General features: G+C 35.3%; 1 protein-coding gene across 4 annotated transcripts in view; it reads left to right on the top strand.

Moving 5' to 3' along the window:
- Window positions 1-15,216, top strand: part of RPS6KA3 (ribosomal protein S6 kinase A3) — a 116,410-nt gene that overhangs the window by 48,100 nt on the left and 53,094 nt on the right. For 3 of the 4 annotated variants that reach the window (XM_079764843.1, XM_079764841.1, XM_079764842.1), the window contains 2 exons: window positions 9,567-9,683; window positions 13,602-13,683. In XM_079764843.1, the coding sequence (XP_079620969.1) occupies window positions 9,567-9,683; window positions 13,602-13,683 (199 nt within the window). Of the gene's footprint in view, window positions 1-24; window positions 1,434-9,566; window positions 9,684-13,601; window positions 13,684-15,216 lie in introns of those variants that run through there. The other variant, XM_079764844.1, reaches the window with a different exon arrangement.

Genomic DNA, 15,216 nt, shown 5'->3' with positions numbered 1-15,216 from the left:
ATGTATTTAGTTACATAGGATAATTTTTTTTTACTTGAGCAAAATGTTTTATTCTTCATCTTACATTAGGTCATTTATAGAACATTTAGAAAGTTTGATATAGCAGGAACACTTATAGAACATTGCCCTAAAAATTTTATACAGAAGGAAGGGAGCCCCTGGCCTTTCCTGTGGTACCTGTAGCACTAAGCTCCCATTGTAATATAGCTCCATCATCAAACATGTGTCTATCTCGCTATAGTTTCTTCATCCAGAGAGCCAGCTCATTGTTCTTGGGTTTTTTAGAAGCCCTTCAGGTTTTGAAAATTTAGTGGTTTTATTAAATTTGTATTGGCAATGTAGATTAATGTTTGAGGGTTTTGTTGGTTACACATAGATTAAATATTTGATCAGTACTACATTTTCTCAAAGCTCTCCATGCTTCTGTCCTTTGGTTTTGTTTAAATGCTGCTATCTTTATACTGTTCTGAATATTGGCATACTTTAAAAAATATTTTCCAAAGCAAAAATACCTTAGATGAACTTCTAAAAGCTATTAGAGGATGCAGTAAAACATTGTCTGGTAGTTTCACCCCGCCTTTTCCAGGTTGGCTTCTTTAGTAAGTGTTCTGTTTGCTCAGTAATAACCTAGGGAGTTGGACTTTTTAATTTCGTTTTTATCAACTAGGAATGTGAGTTTTAGTTATGGGCCTTAAAATATTTAACCTGGTTGATAATTGATGTTCATAACCAATGTAAATTTAAATGTAATTTACTTGCATTTAAGACAGGAAGAATTTGTCCTTATATTACAATCAAAACTGTTTTTGCATGTGGTCATTTTCTTCCCATAGTTATGAAACTCTTCCTCAATGACAAGGAACACCCAAGACCTGTCTATATATAACCTTAAAATAGTCTTGAGACTATCCTTTGGATTGTGTGTATGAACATTACAAAGGGTTAAATTTCACATATACATCAAAGACATTATTTTAATAGTGCTGACTAGTTTCAGTTGCTTTTAGAGTCATATACTTAAGAAATACTGGCACTTCTCAGGATTCAGAAATAAAATAATGTTCATTTCACTGGCTGTGAAAAGTCACTGGATTGCTGGGAACCAGGAGTAAAAAACTTTTCAACAGGATTTTGCTATCAGCAAATCTGTTTTGGTTTCCTGTTCTGGCCTCTCTACCTATCAGCTATTAGTGCCCTTGCCATTTGTTTCTCCTTTCTTTTACCACAGGAAAATTGTCAGGCCTCTTTTTCTGGCATTTCAGGACCCGCCTGACAGGAAATTTTCTAATTGCCGGAACAGCTAGTAGGAGAAAACTTTGCAGGGGCTTGGCCTTCCCTTTCTAACTTAAGTTTATGGTCAGAAATTCTTGTATCACCATCATGGTTTCATAGCCATGTTTAAATTTTTGTCTTTTCGTGTTCGCTCTATACAGGTAAGCTTTATTCAACTTCACTAAAGACTAAAATGTTTTAATTGGTGCTAAGTATAATTATACTAATTAAGTAATTACTTTATATGTTCTTTTTAAGAAGCTTTTCAAAATTCAAAACCAGTTTTTATAGAACTTTTAAAGGGTTATATTTCTGTTTATTAAAAGTAAGCCATTTGTGAGTTTTATACATTTCATATCTGTATGTTTTGTAAACTTATTTTTACATTGGCCTTTTAGAGTTGGAGTAACTTTTATCTTCTAATGTTTGTAATTTGGTATAGTAAAACAGATGACTATAACTCTCAATATTAAATCAGGCATGAACAAAATTACGAACTTACTAAGATTTAAGAGATTACTATAATGTAAGCAATATTTTTTGGGTAGGAGACTATATTAAACAGTCAAGAACTTAAAATCAGATTTTTGTTGAAATTGGTTCCTTTTAAAATTTGAGGTTATTTTTATCAACTATGTTGAAGTAACTTGAAGCAAGTAATTTTATCTAACTTAGAATAGGCACTGTTTTCAAAGCATTACTTTGTTAAAAGATGCTTAGTGAGTGGTAATTTGCACTATATTTAATCTAAAATCCTGCCAGATATTTTGCTGTGATAATTGTGCTATCCTGCTGCTCTGTAAAGAGAATTAATTAAATTTGTTGATTGGGATTCTCGATTGGGAGAAAACTGTGCTTTTTGTGGCAGTGATTAAGAATGTTACTCTGGAAAACCAGCAATGCTGTTTTCTCAAACATGGAAACAAGAAGCTGGCTTGGAAGAATCTTTTAAGACTTTGGCTAAATGAAAAATGCTGAGAGTATTTATCATCCGTTACAAGTCAAGTAAATTGGATTTGGTCAAATTATAATCTAGAATAAATTAAAATGTGGTTTATCACCATGGCTTGGATAACCAGCTTAATTATGTGTTACAGCCAAATAATGTTTATGTATCTTGATCATCTAGAAAATTAGCATATCTTTTTAAAATGAAATACTACGTTATGATACTATAGGTATTTGTATAGAGAGTGGTACTTTAATTTTGAATTGCTTTTAAGAGGTAAATAAAGTGTACATTTTTCATTTGTAAGGTCTTTATGTTAAGCCAAAAAATGGTTACATATCCATGGTTAGAAAATATTTATTGGCTTTTACCAAGGACTGTTTAAATATTTTACTTCAAATTTCAACAATATTTTCTGATATTCAAAACAATTTAGAAAATACAAATGCCTTAAGAACACACTTCCTGACTCAAGGGAGGGGAGGAAAAAGGAAATTCTGTATACAAGGCAGGGCATAATGCCAAATGTTGAATCATTCTTTAAAATCAATTAATATCACCCACTTTGTTTTCTTAATATTAGCATGTTCCACCATTAGATTTTCTATAACTCAAATAGCATTGATTTGTTTCTTTTCTGTAATCTTTTTTACATTTTAACAACAAAATTGGGGTTTTTTTCTCTCTCAACATGAAAAAAATTTAAGTTAATTGTTTTTCCATTAAAGGGTGGACCTTAAAGATCATTTAAGAGGGAACTTAGAGACCTTTTATTGGTCCTAGGAAACAAACGAGGTGGCTTTCTGTGTGACTAGAAGAACACCGAAAGATTTGCCTGTCCATGAATTTTCTTCTGCCATTTTTCTGTGATGTCTAAAATGACATTCTTCACAGAATTCCTAAAATTATGTATTTTTAACTGAATTGACTATCTGTCAGGGGCTATGTCTCAGCAGGATAGATCCAGTAATAAATCTTTGAAACCCTAGGTAAATTTCTAAAGGGCAGATACTCTTCTTTATTTTAGTATTTCTAACAGCTGGCATAGTACCTGGACCATAATCTGAATTGCCTTCTAACCAAAAGAAATGGGCCTAAGATAATGTCATAGATCAGAAACATTTTTATTGGGACCAGGCAATCAAAAAGAAGCAAAAGTATGAGAGCCACTTGAGTCTTAATCCCCTCAGACCTGTTCTTCTCATCCTCCTTCATGTGCTCTCTGTTCCAGAGACACTTATCTCCATGTGTATTCCCACACTGGCCCTTGCACCGTCTTGTCCCTTTGCCTGAAATGTTCTTTCTCCAGGCGGTTGACTCCCTCACCCCCTTCAAGTCTTTGCTCCAATAGTACCTGTTCAATAAAGCCTGCTCTGGTGCCTTTATTTAAAATTACAACCCCTCCTTACCATCCTTGCACTTCTGGTCCCTGTTATCCAACATAATATATTTTTTCTATCGTATGTATCATGTTCTAACATGAATAATGATAATTTATGATGATGATATTTCTCCCACAAATGGCAGAGATTTTAGGTGTGTTTTTTTTCATTTATTGTATCGCTCAGGCACCTAGAAGAATGTCTGGCATGTATTAGGTACTCAATAAATAAATGTTTAAATGGGTGGATTCTAATACATAGCTTGAGGGTATTGAACACAGTCTCGGAGTGGCAAATGTTGAAAGTGATGGGAGTATAGACAAGTGATACATATTTATGATATAAACCAGCTGCTAGCCTCACAATATTGCCTACAGTTAGACTTTACTTATCAAATAAACACACTTTTTAAATATAAAAGTATGTAATTTATTATAATTTTTAAGTACATAAAATAACTTTTTATGGTAATGAATGGGCAGGTATACATGTATCATTTATTTGAATTTTTAAATTTATTGGGGTGACATTGGTCAACATGTATCACTTAAAATATAGTTGTGCTAGAGAATGTAAAAATATGTGAGCCTTATAGGGTAATTATAATGGATATAACTTAATATCCTTGCTCAATTTCATTGACAAAATTCTTTTTCCATAAAAGTATAGTGGTTTCACTGAGTACTTACAGGCAAAAACACAATTTTACAAACTGTCAGACTGTAGTTCTGTATTTTCCTGTGACAGGTTTATGTCAGTAACAGGTAATTTAGTAAGATAAGTTTGTCATATGCAAATGTCAGTCTGCCCTTGGGTTATCAATGCCTTTAGAAATTGGATATTTCTGCATCCATGTCCTTGGATTACAGGTATGAGCTAGTGGAACATCACATTGTTGCTTTTCTGCCTGTTGTGCAAGATTGCCCAAGCATTAGTAATATGTCCTAGTTGAACCTCAGATTCATTTCTAAAATACTTATGGTTTAAAAAAAAGTAAATATAAAATAAAATACTTATGGTTCCATAACTTGGAAAATCAGTGACATTAAGCACAATCTGGTCATCAAGATACCAACCAAGGATATTTTGCCTATTATGCTACTTTTACTTCACATATACATAAAAGTAGATAGAATATAGTTTGCTGATGTGCTTAGTAAAAATTGAACTTGGAAGGAACAGAAAATGTATTGAGGATAAAACAGTGACACGTTTTTTGGAACTTGAGCCATAGGCATTGATCTTTTTTCTCCACTCCCAAGAACATTTTTTGTACTCTCTGAGCCCCAATTTAGAAAAGGATTTTTAAGATTCCAGTTTGTATCCACAAAGAGATTTAGAATGATTGCATTCACTTGGGGGGCGGGGGGAGTGGTAGGATGTGGAGGAAGGTGCTATTTTAAAAAAAAAAGAAACATTAAGAAAAGGAGTACTTGAAAATTTATTTAAAGATAACATTTGCCAGAATAAAAAGTTCAGTATAAGGGTAAGAAAATAAAATCTCAGAAAAATAGAGACAGATAATCTAGAAAAAGGTAAGTGACATAAAGGGTTCAATTCCAAACATACAATTTCCAACTAATAAAGGGGCTGCAAAAAGGGAAACCCTGGATAGTAGGAAATTATCAAAGAAATGTTAGAGTTCCCGAGGTAAGGAATTCAGGTCTTTAGATTATAAAGGTTCACCAAGCATCTAGCATTCTGAAGGAAGAAGACCATATTTATCTCATTAGTGTGGCATTTCAGAAATATAAGGACAGAGAAAAATCTTAAAGTTCCTGGAAAGAACAACCAGGTCACCTACCAAAATATATATATCAGGCTAGCATCACCCATCTCAGCAGCAGCCCTGGTTGCTAGAAGGCAATGGACCAATGGTGTTGACATTCTGAGGCAAGGTTGTTTTTATTCTAGAATTTGGTACCAAGCCAAACTATTTTGTGAAGACAAAATACAGACATTTTCAGATGTTCGAGGTTCAGAAAATTTTCTTCCACATCACCTTTCTTAGGAAGTTACAAGGGAGTAATCCAAGAAAGAGAAAGACATGCAAACTAAAAATAGTGGATTCAACCAGGAAAGAGATATCCCAAGATAATAGCTGTGCAGCAAGAGCTAGAAAACACCCCATCCTGCTGGGAGGGCATGAGAGGGCTCTCAGAAGAATGAAAAGTATGGTTAAGGGCTAAGAAAAGATTAAGAATAATGATCAAATTAACATCTCCCTCCCCACAAGAATGATTTGGGGCTGTTAGAAACAGGAAAAATAGAAAACTACAAGAAATATATGGAAATCAAAGTTAAAGTGTATCATGAATTTAAGTATTTGAAGAAATGTTGTTATTTTTAAGTCCCCTTGGATTATTGTTCTGGAAGTCACTGTTATAGGTCCATATAAAAGGAAATTTAATATACTTCCTAGCCTGTGTTTGACCAATATATTGTCATGAAAATATGGATGCTGTTGTATAAACTTTCAGTTTTTAGAATCAGGCTGTAGAGAGAGCATGAAGGATTTGGTTGTGGTTACAGGAGAGAATGTTGATTGTCTTAATATTACTAAAAATGTAAAAATACAGCTAGCAGCAAGGGGGGTTCCAGAGAATGATGGGCACTATTAGCTTCCTTTTACAAAGTAAAGAATTAGGATTCTGAAGACAAGAGGTTTATATAAAAGTAATATAATTATCAAACAGCAGGGAGGAAGATAATGGAAGGAAGGGGCATAATATAAGTTAGTCCTTCATCTTTCTTATTTTAAAATTAATAGGCATTGTCTTAAAGTTAAATTAAGAAATAATGTAAGTGCAGAAAGAAATAATTTTTTTAAAAAGCTACGTTTGGAGATTAGGAGAGACTTTTTATCATAAGCTATTCTGTCACTGGTTTGTCACGTGCATGTATGTATTACTTTTGATTTAAAAAAAATAGGGAACAGAAAATAACCCAGGTTGGCAGGCTACATGTAAGGGAATGTTGGGAATAATACCGGAAGAGAAGGTTGAGGCCATATTGTAGAGGGCCTCAAATGCCAAAGTGAAGCAGTGCATTTAATTAGAGAAAATTTGGAGGAGTTTTTGAGCAGTCTGGTCATATGTCTACTTTCAGAAAATGAATTTGTCAGGAGGATGAATTTTATTGGCAGTGGCATAAAGGGGCATGTTGAGTAACCAAGCTAATTTCAGTTTTCTACAGGAAAAATGATAAAGGATTAGACCTGGATGATATTGGAAATAGGAAAAAAATGAAATGTCTCCCCAGTACCATGCTTGATACATTGTATGTGTTTTAGTATATGTTTATTGAATGAAGGAATCAAAGGGAGACTGTTTTTAGTAACTTTTTTGACAGAAGAAAGGAAGGGTAGACATCAAAGATGAAATCTTTCTTGAATAGTAACTGCTATTTATTTTGAGATCCATAGCCTGATCATAGCTCACACTATGAGAATAAAGCTTAATCCTGTATGCCTATGACAAAATACAAAACTTTTCTATTTCAGTGATCCTTTCCTGCCTGTGTTGCATCTTTATTTGTGACAGACAATTGTAGGTATTTGCTGTTAAATATAAGATGATAAAATATTACAGCCTAATAAGTCACATCCCACTTACCCATTAAAGAAAAGTGGTAAAACATAGAGAATGTTATATAGTATAGTTCTTCACAGCCTCATGATTTAAGGACATAAATGGCCATAAGATTCCTATTAGACTCTTGAACAGATCGTTTTTCTTCCATAGGAAGCTAACTGGCACATGCTAGAATCCAATCCATGAACTTGGTTTCTAGACTAATCTACTAGTCTTCAAAGTGTAAAGTGACAGTACTTTGGAGTACAGAAAATAAAGAAGAAAACTTCTTTATAGTTTCATTTCCATGTATAATGTATATAATTTAATAATACAAAAAGTATTAGTACATGCATATAATTTATAAGCCCCAATTAGTATACAAATATTGGGTATATGCTAAATTGTTATTACTAATAAGGATGTGCTACCAAAAGTTCAGAGACTACTTCTCTAATCAGTTTAGCTAAGTGACCCAAGAGATACATACCAGTACATACCAGTTACAAAGACGAGGGGAATACGTTTGTTCCTTTCACTGATCTTGGATGGGGAACCACCAAGAGCCTCTGACAGTCTCAGTGTAGTTGTAATGCTAAGAGCTTTGTTTTAGAAGTTATTGGAGGTCAGAAGATCTAGAATTGAGCCCTAAGTCTGTCAGTTATTGGCTTGTGATCTTTACTTAATCTTTTTAAACTTCAGACTACAATATTCAAACCATTTTTTGCCTTTTAAAAATCTGTCAGTTTTCTAGTGGTGAATCGAGGGAGTCTGTAGAGAATTCTGAAATGTTTTTGCTTGCTCTGGGGAGTACTCCACTGTGTTATCATCACTCATCTCTAACACTGATATGTAGTCAAAGATTTGTCGTGAAGCATAAATGTGAGATAAAAAGTGAAAAAGCGCCCTAGACAGTTTGGCTCAGTGGATAGAGTGTCAACCTGCGGACTGCAGGGTCCTGGGTTTGATTCTGGTCAAGGGCACATGCCCGGATTGTGAGCTCGATCCCCAGGAGGTGGCATGCAGGAGGCAGCCAATCCATGATTTTCTCTCATTGATGTTTTTATCTCTTTCTCTTCCCCTCTCCCTTCCTCTCTGAAATCAACATACATAAATACATACATATACACATACATACATACATACATACATACATACATATGTGATGAAAAAGCATCTAACCTGGGCTTGATACATGGTAGGTACTTTTAATAAACATTTGCTGGATTTTAATCTAAACCTTAATTAATTGCACATATACATTGGGGTGTTTTTTTTAACGTTTTTAAACTTGCTTTCCTCTTTCCTAATGTAGCTATGAGCAGCTATCACTCTCAGGCCCTTATTGGTCTCATTTGGAGATAAGTGCCCAGGAAAGGGGGTCGAATCATAGAGTCAGCTGATGCTAGATTCTTCTCTAATGCCTACTGCACAGGATTGTTGTGAGAATGAAAGGAAATAATACATGTGGAATGACAAAGGAATACACCCTATTAGGGGATTGTTTTATTATTGTTGCCAAAGTTTTGAGAGATTCTAAAGTGATTAAGCTACCTAAGTAGTAGGACAGTCTACAAAATATAGCTTCTGACTTACAGAGTAAAATGGTGGGCCTGGATTCCTTTTTTGTCCTCTTACAGGAGCTTATTTTCTTTCTCTCTCTCTCTCTCTCTCTCTCTCTCTCTCTCTCTCTCTCTCTCTCTCTCTCTCTTTTAATAATCCTCACCTGAGGACATTTTTCCATTGATTTTCAGAGACAATGGAAGGGAGAGGGAAAGACAGAGAGAGGGAAACATCCGTGTGAGAGAGACATTGGTTGCCTCCTGCCTGTGCCCCAGCCCTGGTGGAGCCTGCAACCGAGATACGTGCGCTTGACCAGAATCAAACCAGTGACCGTCAGTCCTCAGACTGATGCCCTATCCACTGAGCCAAACCAGCTAGGGAGAGCTTATTTTCCTTTTACTACTCGTTTCAAAAGCTACCACATTTAGATACCCTGCTATATCTTTTTAAGAAATCTTTGTAATTCCCTATATTGCCAATATTCTGTGAGTGTCTCAAAAAATGTTGATTGATCTCAATAATAAAATAATTGTTTATATTTGTATAATATATTCTGCTAATAGTTGATATGCACTACAAAAAATATTATTGTAGGCAAAAAGAAAAGAAAAAAATGTGGTAGGCTGGTATTTGTCCCTGACATTTAACTTGAAAGTAATATTTGCTTGGCATACTAGTATGTTTTCTGTTTACTTGGTGGATCAGTAAAGGTGGTTTGTGTATGTTAATTTGAGGATTTCTGATATGATTTGCTAGTTATATTGCTTGAGTTATGCCTGGAAGAAGTAGCTCTGACTCTGTTTTTTCCCTTTATATTTGCATCAACAGGAAGAAGGCAGTATCAAAGAAATTGCAATCACACATCATGTAAAGGAAGGACATGAAAAGGCAGATCCTTCCCAATTTGAACTTTTAAAAGTATTAGGGCAGGGATCATTTGGAAAGGTAAGTCAAGAGTATGTGCTTTTTAAAAAGTTGCTTTTTGGAATTCATGTATATTTCATATGGATGGGGAATAGAAATATTTTATGAAATACTACTGATCTCCCTACAAGCATTATTTTCTCTGTGTTTTTACATTTCTGACTATCAATAAGTGTGGGAAAGTTAATAAAGTCATTCAAAAATACATTGGAAAGTTTCATAAATTGGCAGTATTCACTTCATATTTACTTTATCTTCAAGACCATATGGCCTCTCTAACTGTTCTTGAGTGATTAAAAATCCTAAAATATTCCCTGGATACACTGGCCTCTCTGAATCCTTGTATAGAATTGAAAGGTAATCTTGCAGTGCATCTCTGTCTTTCCTTCACAGTCTCCCTAATACCAGCAGGAAGTAAATGGGTACTCCCAAGGAACTGGTGTGAGGGTTGCCACTTAAAAGTTTGGAATTGGGGTGACTTATAGTTTATCTTTAAAATAAATGCAAGCATTGCATTCTATCAATGATCTCTGTGTTTGTTTTTAATATTGAAACTATTTCCGCCAAAACCGGTTTGGCTCAGTGGATAGAGCGTCGGCCTACGGACTGAAAGGTCCCAGGTTCGATTCCAGTCAAGGGCATGTACCTTGGTTTCGGGCACATCCCCAGTAGGAGGTGTGCAGGAGGCAGCTGATCGATGTTTCTCTCTCATTGATGTTTCTAACTCTCTATTCTTCTCCCTTCCTCTCTAAAAAATCAATAAAATATATTTAAAAGAAAAAAGAAACTATTTCCAAGTCTGGCAGGTGTGGCTCATGAACTAAGAGGTCATGGTTTGATTCCCAGTCAGGGCACATGCCCAGGTTGCAGGCTCGATCCCCAGTGTGGGGTGTGCCGGAGGCAGCCGATCAATCTCTCATCACTGATGTTTCCATTTCTCTCACCCTCTCCTTTCCTCTCTCTGAAATCAATAAAAAAAAATTATTTCCCAAAACCACCAACTAAAAATTGTTGCAGCAGATGTAACATCTTTATCAGTTTTCTTCCAGTATTCCTTGTCCCCCTACCACACACCTCGCAAGTACTTCCCGCACTCCAATTTGAGAAGTTCAGTATTATAATTACTACTCCTTGATCTCTCCAGTCCCTTTCTCAGCAAGAGGAAAATTCTGAGATTGCATTCAACTTTCACATTGCAGGACTTTCTTCCCACCTCTCTGTGAGGAAACATTTGAAGATATACTTTGCAAGCTTCAAAACAACACAAGTTTAAGCTCTCTTGTATATTTTTATGGGACTAGTTAGCAATTCTTGGCTAACATAGATAATTTGTTACAGCCGTTAACATCTTTCAAATCCAAAGTGATGCTTTTAATCCAAATATAGATTAGCCAGCAGAACATAATAGTTGTGAGTTTAGGCTACTTACTTGTTGTGTGTGCTTAACCTCTAGGAGCCCCCTTTTTTCCTTCTAGCTAGTCATTTAGTATTGAAGTTCCTCAAAGTTCCCATTCTTGGCTGCCTTCTCACTCTACTCACTACTAATTTCTCTATGCTCCCTATCTTAATTATAACCAATATACAGCCGATGTAACAGATTTGTATCTCCAATCCTTCTAGTCCTCCCTTCCCTTCCCACACCCCCCCCCCACTACCGATCTTATCCATCAGCAAGTCCTGTGGATTTAGTAAAGATTCCTCAAATCATGCCTGTCCTCTCCTCCACTGCCACTCCTCCAGTCCATGCACCTGGACTCTTGAAAGTCCTCCTAACTTGGGCTATATTCCCCCGTTTTACCCTCTCAACATTATATTCCTTATCTTCACAGCACTCACCGGAATTATAGCTTTTCATTTTAATTATTTGTTTATTGGCTATCTCCCCCAATAGACTATATATTCTATGAGTGCAGGGGCCATGCCTTGTACCATGTCTCAGCATTGAAATGGAAGCACAGTAGCTAGCATATAATTCTAGAAAGGAATTAATGAGTAAATAACAGTCCTGACCTCATAGGGCCATAGTAAGAATTAAATGATATAAGGCCAAATATATAACATCTGCTATGAAATTGTATTATGCAATGTATATAGATAAACCCAAATAGAGGGATTTATTTCTATACATTAAGATTTTCAGGGAACACATTATTTAGTAAGTTTCCCGGAGTTAGCGTGCTTCTCCCTTTATTTCTTTAAATACCTTACTATAAATAGCAAACATAAAAAAACAAGTCTCCTTCCTTACTCACCCTAAAAAGCCAGTCCAAGCCAAGGAAGCAGGGATGACCTGTCAGCCTAGAATAGCTTCATGGAGGAGTTCGAAAGGTCAGAAATGCTCTGGTGGGGGAAGATCTGATGGCATCTGGGACTGCTGCTCCTGCTGTGTTTGACTGGTGACAGGCCAAAGGGACTGGATTAAGAGGCACTGAGCAGGAGCACAGAACTGGGTGGCTGGCTTGGTTCTTGTCTCAATGCCTTCACTGTAACATTAGACAAATTATTTAACCACTCTAATTCCTAGCTTGGGCAGCTATAAAACAGGAATTGCTTAGTAGGTCTACCTCCCCAAAATTGTCATGATGATGTATTAAAAATTCTTGTAAAGAAGGTTCTTTATAAATTAAGAAGTGCTATAAAGTGTTAAGAATGTGCTTTTAGCCCAGCTGGTATGGCTAAGTGGCTGAACGTCAACCTACGAACCAGGAGGTCATGGTTAGATTCCCAGTCAAGGCACATGCCAGGGTTGCAGGCTTGACCCCCAGTGGGAGGCATGCAAGAGGCAGCCGATCAGTGATTCTCTCTCATCATTGATGTTTCTATCTCCCTTTCCCTTCCTCTCTGAAATCACTGAAAATATTTTTTAAAAAAGAAAGAAAAAAAAAAGAATGTGCTTTCAGAGAAGGGTGAAAAAAGTTTGGAATCCACCAGGAGAATTTTTCTTGTAAAATGGCACAAAGAAGCTTGGTTAGGGAATCTTAAGACTGAATAAATATCAGATAAATCCTAATAACCTCCACCTAATTAGAATTTATTTATGTTCAAAAATATTAATTTCTGATAACCTTTAATATTTGAACATCATTCCATCTGTAGGAACCACTCTGATTAAGAATGCTTTTCTTTCCCTACATTGACTCACTGCTAAGTGGCTGGAAGGAGCTAAAGGGTGGTGCATGGTAAAGGGGGCTAAGAGGAGTGGTTTGGGGAGAGGAACACACTCTGCATCAGGGTTTCTGTACAAATTCTGGCACTCTTCAATTAAATTGAAGTCATTGCCATTACCTTTGGCACAGTTTCTCAGAGTGAGGAACTCTGCTTTGCCCTAGAATCAGTTGAATCTTTGTGAGTGTGTGTGCTAATACCCTAGAGTGCTAATGCAGAGAATTGAGAGCTGACCCTAAATTAATTCTTGATTGTAATTGTCTCTTCTTCCTATCTGTGACAGCGTAATAACACTGCTAGAAAAGAATTAATAGGAGAAAAAGAATTCAAATTCAGATCCATTTGCAGGTCTGTTTAAAGGTTTGATGGAAAAAATCGTGAAACTAATGGTCAAAATGAGTAGAAGAGCTTTATTGATAGTTTTGTATTATACATGTTATAGCGTAACCAGGAACTATTTAGAGCAAGTGTGATTGGTTTTATATAAATCCCACACTATATGTAGAGAGGAGCTAAAAATATTTGGAAAATGAAGATGCTCAATAACATACCTAGGAATTGTGGTTCTTCATATTTAGATATATGTGATCATTCATTTTTAAAAGGTAAGTGCTTACTAAGCTACATTTATATGTTACATGCTCTGGGATTTAACAAACAACAAAAGAAATATCAGAATCTTTCTAATAATAAATGACATAGCAGAATTCTTATTTTAACAATGGTATAGTTTGTGAAACTTTGTAAAATTTATTTTCTCTTATTTAAATACAGGTTTTCTTAGTCAAAAAAATCTCAGGCTCTGATGCTAGACAGCTTTATGCCATGAAAGTATTGAAGAAGGCCACTTTGAAAGGTAAGTACGGCTACTATTTGTAATGTTCATGTAATATAAACAAACTAAAAGGTCTCAATAGCCATCATGTGACTCCTAGGCCACTTACATTCTGAATCTGTTCCTGTTACCATATTTAAATTTAAACTTTCTTTCGGTGAATTTTTTCAACTGGGCTAGGAATCATCTGACTAGTGAGAATGGGAGTTGCCATGTTATAGAAGAAGCATTATAAATTCTCTTGGGTTTTAGACAAGTAGAAGTTTATAAGATTACAACTGGATTTGATGCATCTTAAAATTGATACAATTATTTTAATGTTTTGAAAACTTACTACTTTACTGGATGCAAAATAGATTTTATTCTAAGGACATCTGGTCTCCAAGTAAGTTTTTATTCCAAGTCATTAATTTTGAAAAAAAATGTAATGTAGAATTTGGCTCTTATTATTAAACAGTCATTTAGAAGAAGTTGTACATAGATATTTAAATGCTTAAAACTTTCTTTTATTTAGTAGTATTAGTTATTTTACCACAAAATCTCTAATTTTATGTATTGATTCCTAACATCATTTTTTCCCTCTTCAATTTGTCTGTCATTTCTAAAACTTTTAAAATATTCTGGAGGAACATAGGTGATAGCCATTTATTATTCTTCCCAATGAGTCACCTACCCTGGGCATTATCATCGTTCTAAGAAATTTCACCTTCCTCTATAAACATCGTCCTTTGCTTTCTTTCTCTTGCTCCCTTCTTGAATGTATTTTGTTTGTTTCTTAGCTAGTCTCTACCCGCTGCCTTACTACTTAATTTGGTTCATTCTAGGACCAGGAAGTTAAATTATATCCTCAGTGCCCTATTTGATATTGCTACTTTTATAACTTTGTACTCATGTTATAAAACTGCATAGATGGAACTTGTATAAGTATTCATTCACAAAATCAATAAAAGTATTTTGTTTTCACATATCTAACAGGATTTGTATTGTATATATGTAAAAGAAACTATGAAACTCTGAGAAACCTAAAAGATACTAGCAAAAGAAATAAATGCCAATTCCTTTTAGAGAAAGCTAATTGTTGTTAAGAGTCTCAGTATTCCTCTAGCCATCTAGTTAGCTCCATATCCTTAATATTCCAGTTGCATTTTTCCTTGAAATACTCAAACTTTCATTTGAAAAGCATACATCTCAAACAGTAGTCTAAAAAAGATGACAAAGGAACAATCTTATAAGATTTAAAGCTTATTTAAAGCAGTTATAATTCAGTGTGTTATTGGAAGGGAATAATACAGACATACAAATTAGTAGGACAAAAGGCTTTAGCCGGTTTGCTCAGTGGATAGAACTCTGGCCCATGGACTAAAGGGTCACGGGTTTGATTCCATCAAGGGCACATACTTTGGTTGCAGGCTTGATCCCCAGCTGTGGTCAGGGCTCGTGGGGGAGGCAACCAATCAATGTGTCTCTCTCACATTGATGTTTCTCTGTCTCTCCCCCTCCCTTCCACTCTCTAAAAAATCAATGGAAAACATATCCTCAGGTGAGGATCAACAA

This window comes from Cnephaeus nilssonii, assembly GCF_951640355.1.
Source record: "Cnephaeus nilssonii genome assembly, chromosome: X".
In the NCBI taxonomy this organism is placed as follows: Eukaryota; Metazoa; Chordata; class Mammalia; order Chiroptera; family Vespertilionidae; genus Cnephaeus; species Cnephaeus nilssonii.
The sequence above is the reverse complement of the archived record's forward strand: the minus strand, read 5'-3'. Positions and strand labels throughout refer to the sequence as shown.